Source organism: Struthio camelus, chromosome 4, assembly GCF_040807025.1.
Source record: "Struthio camelus isolate bStrCam1 chromosome 4, bStrCam1.hap1, whole genome shotgun sequence".
NCBI classification, from domain to species: Eukaryota; Metazoa; Chordata; class Aves; order Struthioniformes; family Struthionidae; genus Struthio; species Struthio camelus.
Window position 1 is genome coordinate 32,080,367 of NC_090945.1, and position 12,280 is coordinate 32,092,646.

The following is a 12,280-nucleotide window of genomic DNA, read 5'->3' on the forward strand; positions in this document are numbered from 1 at the left end:
TATGCACTGGCGAGAATAAAAATAAGTGACAATTTCTGTAAAAAGTGAAAAATATAACAAAATATTTAAAAATGTAGTATAAAACTTATAAAAGTTGCTGTGTGTGTTAAAAGCCTTTCCTAGAGTATTTAGCTGCTTTCTCAGAAAAATACAAAATGCATGCATGTATTATGGCAATATATACAAATACATGCACACACATACACACACACATACACACACACACACACATATATATACATTCCTAAGACGTTAGATATTTGGAAAGTTTATAAAAATAGGTTAAAAAAATTGGGATATATGTTTGTGTGTGAAAACTCTCGCTATTTAAAAAATAATCTTCGCAGTTAACAGCAAAATTTTCTCCCCTCTGTTCTCTTCATGCTATACTAGCCATTTTTTTAACATCCAGAGGAGGTTACCAGTCCTTGCCTGGGGTCTAAGTGGATCTCACCATCCTTGTAACTTCGCACCAGATTTTAAATTTCTCTGCTCTGGGCTGCCAGCGTTGGGGGCTGCCAGCATTTGGGGCAGCCACCTAAGCTGGCGCTCCCAGCTATCTCCCGCTCTTCGCTGCGCCAATGCCGTAGCCAGCTCCTAAAGAAGCATGATTTATAGCATAGTATTTTAAGGCAGATCCAAATCAATGCAGGTTAAGTTAAAACACTCGACTGCAAACGGCCACAGTCTGGGAGCTGACTGACAAGCGGCTGCGCTGCCAGCTGATGGCTGGGGACGCGCATTGCTTTGACAGCCCCAGGCTGGTGAGTCTCTGCTTGCGGGCCAGTGCCGGGGCGCCAGCTCCCTGCAAAGGTCTGTGCCACCTGCCAGCCTCACCGCTCAGCAACCCCCACATCTTCTGTCTTGCACCAAAAACATTCATATTTACTTATGTAAAAAAGAGTGCCGCACCTATGGAAAGCTCTACAGGAGGGATCTGGAAGTATCTCACATGGTATGCATAACAACTCAAATTTTACCATGCCACAAGCACCTCATCTGAAAAATAAAGATTTTCTTTTGCCCCCTTTGATACCTGTATTTAAAGGAGATTATCTGCAGCAGCAGCAATGACCTGTGAAAACTCCAAATCCAGACAAGGAATGTGTTGCTGATATAGGAAAGTAAGAGGGAAGCATCTGGCTCTGCTCCAGCAGCCCCTCAAAAGCCAAGGCAGACCCCTGGGCTGGGAGGGGATGGCTGGGACAGACCTGACGCCTATAGCACTGTGGGAAATGTGGCTGCACTTGTGTCCATGGAGAGCTAGGAGCAGGCTTCAGAAACGAAAATGTGCCCCTCAGATAAAATTACGCCTTACACAGTACAAATCAGGAGATGCAAAGGTAGGACAGCATCTTCAAATATTGAACTGTTTCTCCAAGAGATGTACTAAACCTCATAAATATTTGCTACTCAGATAAAATTTTCACATCTGTTGCCTCTGGCAGGACTTCTGTGTATACAAAGCCCCAGAAGACCAGTAAGTTCAAAGAAGGAAAAGATCAACACCCACCTTAACACAAAGAAATTTATGTTTAGATAAAGTCCATTTGATAATAAGGCATGATAGGCAGAAAAAAAAAAGAAGGAAAAATAAAGTTTGCTAAAATTCTTCACAAAAGTAGTCTCATTGCCCTGACTGCTTCAGGCCCTAATAAGAAATATAAATATAATATATATACATAGCTTTTATTCTAGAAGAAGAATTTCCTTTATCAAGCTGAAGACAATACTTTAAAAAAAAGTCTTAAAAAATATCTCCAGGCCTCCTTTTAATTTTCTGTTACCCATTTCCCCTCCTTTTGTTGGCATATGCACAGCTTCCAGGTGTCATAAAACTCCGTAACGCTGACTTTTATAACACAGTGGAAATCCCATTAAAACATTTCTATATTGTGATTGTATACGCTAATGAAGCTAAATCTGAAATTAGAATCTGTGTGCATTTTCAAAAATTGGTTTGTTATTTTGCAGAATATTTTTTCTGTTCCTAAAATACACAACTGCACAATTAATGAGTCATAGGATCTCCTAAGGGACAAATTAACCCCTTAAATGAAAATAAACCTAGGAAAAAACAATCACTGAATCAGACTTGAGTAACGTTTCTGAACATCAAAGTCCACGTTGGGAAAAACAGAAAAGCAATACTCACTTAAACTTACAGAGACCATTTATTTCTACAAGTTAACACTGGCTGTGCCTAAATTGGTAACGTGGTGCATTAGGAGCGAATATGTGGAGTTAAAAGAGTGGACGTTGAAGACCCAGCATCCTTGCCATCACCATTGCAGGAGGTTTTGCTTCGGACCAGCTCTGGTGCGATGCACTGAACGTCCATGAGCAAAGGAGCGCGTTAGGTGGTGCTTCCAGGCAGCTTCCTTTCATCAGAGAGTAATGCAGTTGTGTGCTCTGAAGATGCACCACAGCAACATGAGCTAAAACGTGCTGAACGGGGATGGTCAGGACACGGCCTCAGAAGCCCACTCCTGACTCAAACGTAAATGCTAATGAGACACGTGTGTTGCCAACATAAAAATCTCAATATGTTTGTCTAACAAGGTTTCAAATAACACTTTAAGTTACTGTAAACAGAAAACATTTAAAGAAAAAATATTTTGTAATCTGTTTTCTGTGTCTTAAATTACTTCTCTTCTACATAATCAGTTAGTTCCATTTCTCTATTTCTATGAAGCTCCACCATAGAAATACAGGTAAGAAGAAACATGTATAGATTTTAAGACATTTTACTGTACACCCTTAAAATGGTAGGAGTTTTTCTGGATATATACAATACATATACAATATGCAGTCTCCCTTTACTGTAGTGGTCTGGCTACTAGTTGTGCTTTCCTCCCAATTTAGGAAGTTTAATGTTGCTGTCTTAATTTCATACAATTTTTGATGAAATATACAACTTACTAATAGCAAACAGTTCTAGAAGTAGTGCATTGAATATTTAAACATCTTCATAACAGAGCAATAACAAACCTTAATCTTAAGGTTGAGTAGTCTTTGACTAGCAATATAAAACAGCAGTATTAAGCATTAAAAATGTCTTTTATCCACAGCTATTTTTAATAAAAAGGGCAAAATTTCAACTCAGATTAGAGCCAAACCTCAGTTTAAACATGATTCTGAAGATGAAACTTCAATTTAGTGTGATTTTATCAGTTTTGATAGCTTCTCCTTGTTTCAGCTGAGATAAAACCAGGAAGGAGATACTGGCAGAGCACCTCTTTCTTGGTGTTCGAAAGCCCAGTTAATTGGAATGTGCTCGAATAAAAGCCTACAGTTTAGGCACATGTCCTACTCAAATCAACAAACCTGCTGTAGCTTGCCTTACATCTTATTCATAAAATAGTATTACATTTATTGCCATATCTGTACAGAATTGCCACTTATTATAAAACCAGTGACTATTACTCATGTCTGCCTACCAACAGCTATATAAAACTTTAAAAGCAGTTTTGCCTGACTGATACCTGCAGGTCCACATGTTTCCAGATAGAAAAATATTCGTACACCAGTGGAGGTCACATTCAAACGGTTTGTTTTACTTGTTTGAAGGCGATTACTTTGTTGCTGTATTTCCTATATATATGTACCCAAAGAAACGTCAGTAGAAATAGTAATAATTATCAGAGTGGTAGAAACTTTAAAAGATATGAAATTCCTGCCCCAAGGCTAAAAGCTGCCTGCCCCACTGGCAGAAATATTCCTTCTCAGAAGATGCTCCTATATGCTTTGTTATAAAAACTCTGGAACAAATTAACCTTGAACTTGCCACTGCAAAGGTGGTAGAAACCATTGTACTTCTACATCAATGTGCTGGTGCTCCCAGTGAGACAAAAGAAGTAAATATGGCTGCCAGTCGGAGTGACGGGAAGAACATTATTAGCTGAAACTCAGCAGCTTTATCTCACCCTTTCTCTGGTGAGAATTAGGTTCTTCAGGACAGCAAGCAGGATACATTCTTCACAGTATACCCGACTATTACTTAAACATTGCTTAAACGTATTTTCAGTGATAATGCAACAAAAATTCTAGTTTGAAGAACCTACAGTTTGTTAAAATATGACACTGTAATAGAAGAAATAGCAGAGAGAGGTGTTCTCTTGCAGTTTCTGTTCTTGCTTTCTACATATAAACCAACCACGTTAAGAAACTTTGCGACATGAGAAAATACAGCTCTGGTAACTGATTCATTCAGCATGCATCTCAGCTGTGACTTGTTTTTCCAGTTTGCAGAATATTAGGATGGGAAGAAATCTCCCTACCCTCTTCCTCAGGTTGAAATGAAACACCAAGCCAAAAGCTGCATTTTCAGGTACATGAGGATCATGATTTCTGATCTTCCTCTGATGGGACAACTTCCAAGATGATTTGCAGTGTTATAGTTACCTTGTCTGCAAAGATAAAAGCAAACATAGAGAAGATTTTAGAGAGCAGCATTGGGACGGGGTGGGGGATGAGAAGGGAAAGCAACCAGGAAAATCATCTTAGTTGCTATACATCCTACTTGCACATACTGTTCTTACCAGTTGTATATACCTGGCGCATAGATAAGTGTCTCACATAACATTTTTCTTTTTAACCATGTTTCCTTTGCCTCTAAGCCAAAGATATGCATATGCAATAATAGCAGATAGGCATAAACTTGTCCAATAAAAGTATGTATGTCTTTAAAGACTAATTTAGAGCATGACTACTCTGCACAACTATTTAGTTTTAACAAAGTTGCAGTGTTGAAATAAAACTCTGAAAGAGTTCAAACAAGTTAATTCAGCTGTGCCAAAATCTGCCCAATTAAAAGAGAAAGAAAAAAACTAAAAGGAAATGACAATTATAAAGCCTCTTCACAGGTCTAAGAATGTCATGCCCATGAAGTAACTTCATGGTATTTGTTTGACACTGTGGCCATTTCTTTGCTTTTGGTACTTTTGGTGATTTTCTGTTTAGAAAATAGATAATTTACCTAACGAATAGTAAAAGAACATTTGCTTACCACTCTTTTTGCTTACCACTTTTTTTTTTTTAAATAACCCATTTTAAAACAGCAGGAATTACTGTAAGAGAAAGTTCTGATTTTCCATCGTCTGCCTGCCAACTACCTGTTGGCATTGACACCAATATAAAAGCAAGAAGGGGTAAAACACGGTGTAATTCACAAAAGACACGAGCTGAATCCACTTTCCTGCTCTCCTGTCTAACACAATTTGTACCATCTTTTGCTCTCCTCTCTGGAGTCGTAGGTTCAATGCAAGCCCGGTTGCCCTTTGGCTATGAACTGATGGGGTCAGAGAGGCAGAGAGGTGATAGAGACTGCATTTTCCTCCATTGCCCTCCCCTCTGCACAGCAGGGATTGCCAGCTGGGAGCTGAGCCAGGAGGAAAGCCAGCAGCAGAAAGCTAGGGGGGGCTGGCCCCTGTCTTCCTGCCCCTTCCCAGTTCGAGGCTGAGCAACTGGAGAAGAAGAAAAGAGTTTCTATCAAGCCAAGCTATAGTGTAATAGTGCCTGGAGAAGGGCATGGAAAGCCCAGGCTTCTGAAGATCTGGCTGTGAGTTTAATATCCTGTTTGATTAACTGGACTGAGTCACCTGCTGCAAGACCTTGTCCTCCTCGTGGCTGCAGGCAGGCAGTAGTCTCTGTTTTCGTACAGCAGAGCATCACTCTGCGCTGCCTTGAAGCATGAGCAAAGCATCACATTTTGGCAGGAGCCAAATACGGGAGGGGGAGTCTGCTTGTGTAATTTTTTTGGTTCAATCTGTAGCCAGGCCTATACCATCTGCTTTGAGTGGTACCTAGAGTTGCTAGGTACCGCTAGCTGAATAAGACCAGCTTCTTATTCATACCAAGAGACTAAAGATTGGTTTTCTTTCTATTTTAAAGCCCATTTTTCCCTTTCAACAGGAGAACTCACTATAAATAAGGTCCAGTGGGCAACCTTTATTAAAAAAACCTGAGCTGCTATCTATAAGCACCAAATAAAGCTTGGGAAAGGAAAGAAAGCAGAAATTTACTGGATACGTATAAGACTGGGGCAGCATAGTGCTGAGATGAATTCCTGTGGAGGCCCGCATCACCAGCTCAACAAAGAGAAGTAAACTGAGTACATAAGACTATATCCTGAGTGAGCAAGTGGCAAGTGGTGTTTGTAAATAACCCTTAAAGAAGTAATTTGTTACAGAAACAGAAAATCTGTTGTCCAGTATCGACTCAGGCTATGAAGAAGCCAGCACTCAACCTTTAATTCTTCCCAGTTCAGTCCACTACAAAGAAATAAAGGTTGGGTTTTCAACTGAGGAAGTCCAAATGTAAGAGTTCTGCTGCTGATGCCATGTCCTTGTATGCAACGATCTGCCTGCTCCTGTAGGATTCGCTAGACTTAATTCTTTTCATTTTCAGATTAATTCTACAAAAATCAAAAAAGCAGTGGTCAAATGAAGCCTATTCTAGCTGGAAATGATTTGTGCAAGCACGTCTGGTGCCACAGTAAAATTCCTGTGGAAGAGGAGAAAATGAAATGTTATTCTTACTGCAGAGCACCACCCAGACCCTACTAACTTCACAACCAATTGGGTTGTTTTTTTATTTAACATAGTAGTTTAGCAAGAAGAATGGGCAGTGCAAAAGAAATTTAGACTTGGAGAGGATTTCCTGGATAATCCATTTGAGGGCTCTGCTAGCGTGGCCAGTTTGAAATCCCCTTTGTAAACTGATCATGATCCATCTTCACCCAGGGTCTTTCTACCCATTATTCCTTGTGTTTGTTCAACATGCCTCTCCTTTGATCATTACAAACCCCATCCTTAATTTCCAATCTCATGTTATGGGGGGCTGGTCTGTACCTATGTGCTTTTGCACCAAAGTGCTGTCCTTTACTTAAACACGTTCCCCATGGGGTTTACGAGCAGCAGTCACCTCTCATCTCAGAACCATCTCCAGCTAGCTGAACACGTCAAGTTCCTCTGAAGGTGACTTTGCAAATAGCTAGGGAGGGACCCCCTGCTCTGTTCACGTGCTGAGCTGCGTGGATGAAGCAGCCTGGGAATAGTCTTGTTAGCACGGCGCTATGTTCTGGCTAATAAGCTTTGACTTCCCCTGTAGTACTACACAGAATGCTTTGTTCAAGTCTGTGTAGATTAGATCTATCATGTTTTCCTTTGTCAAGAAAAATCAGTTGTCTTCTCAAAGAAAGTTACCCAGTTAATCTGTCAAAAATCTACCGTTGGTAAATGACAATCACATTTTGTCATGTTGTCCATTTACCTCAGTGTCTGGAATTATCCCTTCATTTCTAAGTTCATCTAAAGCCCTGCATATTATTTCAGGGTTAGAACATCAAGCTTGCAGTTGCCCAATGACTTTTGTTTCCCATACCTCACACAGGCACCTTAAATGAATTGATTCTGATTCAATGCTTTTGAAAAATGCTCTCAGGCTATACAGTGGAGCAGCCTTAACTTTCACAAAATAATTCAGGTTTTTATGAAGACTCCATGGAGAGCATTTATTGCTTACTCTGAGAAAAAAGGAAATGTTTTTATTTATCAAGTGGATCGCCACTCTGCTCCACCCCAAAAATGTCAACATCACTTTTCTCTCATTACTGTTGTTATTTGGGGAATAATAATGGCAAAGCAAACAAGTTGGTTCACCCACTGACTGGTGTCTGCTGACTTCTCCTCTGAGCTAGTACAGTGTGTCTATATGTATTACACAGGCATCTGGCCTTCTTTCTAGGAGGAGAGTTTTGTGTTATCTGAAAAGCTGGAAGATTTTGCTTCATTGTCACAGCTGGCAGAAAAACATTCACATGTATCCAGTCTACCTTAAAGAGAATATTTTTTCTCTCACTCAAGTAATGCAGTTCAACACTGGCATCCTGTGGCCAGAGATTCAAGTAACTATTCCAAAACCTCTGAGACTTAACAGAAAATGCTGAAAAATCTCCTGGGTTTGATAAGGGAATACTCCCTAGTCCCTAAATATCCAGGCTGAGAAAACATAAACAGACAATTAAAAACTATTTAATATAATGTCCTTTTGCATGCAGCTGTTTTCATTTGCACTGAAGCTTTCTACCCATCCCCACGTCATTCCAAATAATATGTAAGTATGAAGTTGCCTCAGTTTTGGTAAACTCATATCATGTTGAGTCACAAATAAAGAAAAAGAATGAGGGGTTTAAAATAAAAAGTACTGGTATTTTTTGTTTATAACTGAAGTGCTTCAGATAACTTTTCCAACACACCAAAACTTTCACAAATGCTTTTAAAACCTTTCAGAAATGGTATCAGAATGATCCTCAGTGCATTTCAGGTGTGAAATTCTATAGCCAAGTCCCTTGGAAGTCATTTTATGAAACACAGAAACAGCTTCCCCAGATGTGTGTCAGCTACAGTGTATTTTGTCATCCTTTTGTCTGAAGCTGTCGCTAACGACAATACACCCACCATACCAAGCCAGACGGCGCCTGTCCCGTTCTAAAATACTCCCCTGGGGCCCACAGATGTGCAGTCCCAAAGCAAGTACAGAGCCTGCCCTGTCATCACAACTGTGATGTTTAAGTTTCCATAACAATTTCCCTATCAGGAAATACTTCCTCTATTAGCATAGGCAAATGGCCAGTGGAAGGAGGTCAGTGATTTAAAAGGAATCAGATGTTTGTAGGGGAGGAAGGGGAGAAGGGAGCAGGGGAGAGACATGCAGTCATTTGAAGCACCTTTTGCTTGGGAAAAACATCAGTGACTCTCTGTAGCTGAAGGAATAGACTGCTGTAAATCTCTTTAGTTAGCTGACACTGATTGCAACTGGCAGACCAATGCTATAGCGTTCGCCAAGGAGAAACGTGCATTGTCACCCGAGGATCAGAGCAGCAGAGACACTCATTCAAAAGGATTTCACAATATGGGGAATATTTCCCTGAAAAATTCCCAGAGCTGGCGAGGAGGAGAGGAGTCCTATGGGGACTTACGTAAGAGCTTTCTGAACCACTTTGGCTTCTTGTCCCATACGATAAAGAGGTAGTAGGCAGGAACTCCAGTCAGGGTTATTGCAAATCCAATCCCTGTATTGACTGGATCAGAGTAAAGTGACAGTGCAACCATGAAGAGACAGGTGAAAGAAAACAGTGCTGGTATAAATAGAGGCACCTGAAAGAAAAGCACACAAACAACCATTACTTTACATTGACCTTGTTATTGAACAACAATGGCATTTAATGTTCCATGCAATGTAAATTGGATAAAACCCAGTAGTACAGGATAGTTCCAGAGAAATACAAGTATCTAGAACATGCATTCAAAGTGCAAGCAACTGCAAAAAGCAAATTAAGCAGAGGGCTATGCATTAAGTACCACAGCAGTCTTTTAATTACATACCAAAATACTGTACTGCTTTACATCCTTTAAAATGTAAGGGCTGTAAATATGTTACATTGCAAAAGTCCTTTCTCTAATTCTCCATTAGGTAAGTAAGCAGCACTCACTGCAGTAAAGAATTCCTCTTTGATAATTACCTATTAGAAAGCATTTTAAAACACAGCAAGGAGCTCAAGTCACCTTTTAAAACTATTAAGAACATATTGATTTTCTTGCCAAGGTAAAAATCAAAATCTGACAGGAGGAGAGCAAATGAAACACCATTTGACTAGTGATAAAGATATTTGATAGTATTATGCAACCGATAGCTACTGAAAAAGCACTTTCTGATAGCATGACTGATAGTGTTATCAGTGTCAGCGTTCAAAGTACAAAAAATAGCAATACCAAATTAATTCTCTCAGTTTTCAAGAACACCACTACGAGCACTGTCTTAGCACCTCTCAGAAGGAAATGCCTATGGGCATGGCTTGTGAGATGTTTGGGATAATGGAGAACTGGAGAATTCCTTGGAGATTATTCCCTTCCTTTCATGCCTTGAAGCATTACTCTTTTGTGCACTGGCAAAGCATTTTTGTAATTAAAGTAAAATGGGTTGTGCCATTGACCTTCTTATTTGCTGATATATCTACAAGAACGCAACAGCACGCATTCTTAGTCCTCTGTAAAATAGGCTTCTTGGCTATATGTATAAATAGGGAAAGATTCCTCCACTTTTATTCACGATGGACGTTATCTTTCCATACACACAATGGGACAATTTACTTCGTAAGATGCTACTTACAATAAACAAGAAGAGTGACAGAATCAAGACCAAAATAACTATTGTGCTATTAGCATTTTCTTTCGGGGTTCACAACGGTGTCCACAAATCAATTGCGAGTCCCAGTTATCACAATAAAACGACCAGGAACTTATTTGCACATCAAATTGGCATACTCTATATGGCATAGGCAATGTAAATGAAAGATAAATGTTTAATATTAATGCTTTTGCCTGATACGAATACTGGAGGCAAAATTATTCAGGCCTTTATCAGGGCAGACATTAAATTGAGGACTGGCTGCAAATCAGGTTGGCACTTGTCACCCTAATATTTGCAGTGTGAAGCCTATGTGAGTACATAGGACTAGGGGTATTTTCACACAGCTTGTTAGAGTATAAAGACCTCAACTTGCGTCACACTGCCTCAACACGAGAGGCGGGCAAAACTGAGCAAACATCTTCACTTTCACACAGCAACCTCAACTGCTCCCCAACAACCACCAGGGAATTGGAAAGAATTATCTTTTCAGAAGACACCGCAGCCAGGGTAACCCTGGTGATCTTGCAGGGAAACACAAGGAAACTCTTCAGCGAAAAGACTATTTTCTATTAATTCTACTTTTCTTGAAAAGGAGGTTAACTTTTTTTTTTTATCAGAAAATGCTCCTTTACTGTCTGGCTACACAATAGATACAAGGGAGAAAGATTCATGTAAAACAGGCAAGAGCGGAGGTTACCTTGAAAGGACGAGGCATATCAGGACGTTTATATCTGAGATAAATCAACCCAGCAACTGCCAGTCCAATAAAAAGCCACCTGGCAAAACTGAGGAAATTCAGGAGGCTGTAGAGATCCCCATTGAATAGCATTATCATTGTGAGAGGGTGCTGCAAAAGAAATTCAGGGCATCAGAGAGTTTCAGTGGCTTGACCTCTATTACTTTACAGCAGCAAGGGCAAACCTTCCCATGGGGACAAGCAATGCAGCCTCTCCTGGGGACACCTGAGGGCCCCAGACTTGCCTTTTGCATGTGACCACGTGCGTGATCAACATCTAGCTGAGGTGGCCAGGTGTCTTGGGGAAGAAGAGGAAATTGCCCAGTCCCCCAGGCCCACCGGAGAGAGTGGGTGAAGAGGGCCCAGTCAAGGTGAGCTCCATGCCAAGGGACGCTGGCTGTGCCCATGGGGTTGACATCAGTTCGCGTTTGCAGCTTGCCTTTCAGGCTTGCAGGGTGTAGGCTTACTGCACACCTGAAATGCAAACACTTCTAAGCAGAGGGAGCATTTAACTGTCACTCAGGAGGCTACCGAACAGCAAGAAGCGGAGACAACACTAGGATAAATACATTTCCTCATTAAAAAGGTGTTCTGAGATACGTAAAGTGTCTCTGTGAGGCAAGCACAGGCTTATGGATAAACTCGAGCGCTTTACCTCGAGTTAGATGACTTTTACAGGCTACACAGATCTATTTCAGGGTAATCTATGGACAAAAGGTAAACATTTGAGGCCTGGATCAACTATGAAGGGCAGTCCACACTTGACCAATGAGACACATCGTCTGAAATGACACAGACCTGTCATCTGGGGATGAAGGAATGAGTCTCCTTTACTAGAGCCTCATGTTCAGAAAAATGGAAGATCCTGGTGGTGACAGTCTCTGTAGGTTTATAACAAGGCAGCTAGGCTAAATCTTTATATCAAGAAAACTAACTTACCTTAGTTATCTCGAGTTAAAGCCTCACTTCCCCCTCCCTTTTTTCCCCCTCTTTTTCAGCAGTTGAAGACAGCATGGATTTGAGCAAAAAGGATCAATATTTCACATACGGGGCTCTAGCTTCCAACCTCTAATGACTTACAAAGGGCTTGGTTCTTTACATACAGATATTAAACAAACTCCTTTCCTGTAAAGGTCAACAGAAATTTTACCACCGACTTATACTGGGCAGGATTTCTTCCATATAGACTCAGGCCCTAAAAGTTTAAAATCTTGGCTATAAGCATGATAATACAACAAAGAGCCATGGAGAGTGAAGGAATGCTATTGAGAAAAGAAATAAAGTAGCGTTACAACAGGATTGCATGGTTTCTTGGGAGTTACTATACACAAATCTATCAAATTCTAGCATATA

At 40.4% G+C, this 12,280-nt stretch overlaps 1 protein-coding gene across 3 annotated transcripts in view; it reads right to left on the reverse strand.

Annotated features, from left to right (window-relative positions):
• Positions 1 to 2,155: 2,155 nt before the first annotated feature.
• Positions 2,156 to 12,280, reverse strand: part of SLC7A11 (solute carrier family 7 member 11) — a 61,052-nt gene continuing 50,927 nt past the window's right edge. For 2 of the 3 annotated variants that reach the window (XM_009689311.2, XM_068942075.1), the window contains exons 10-12: positions 10,889 to 11,038; positions 8,981 to 9,158; positions 2,156 to 4,409 (exon numbers count right to left, since the gene is read on the reverse strand). In XM_009689311.2, the coding sequence (XP_009687606.2) occupies positions 4,342 to 4,409; positions 8,981 to 9,158; positions 10,889 to 11,038 (396 nt within the window). In that variant the 3' untranslated portion in view covers positions 2,156 to 4,341. The other variant, XM_068942076.1, reaches the window with a different exon arrangement.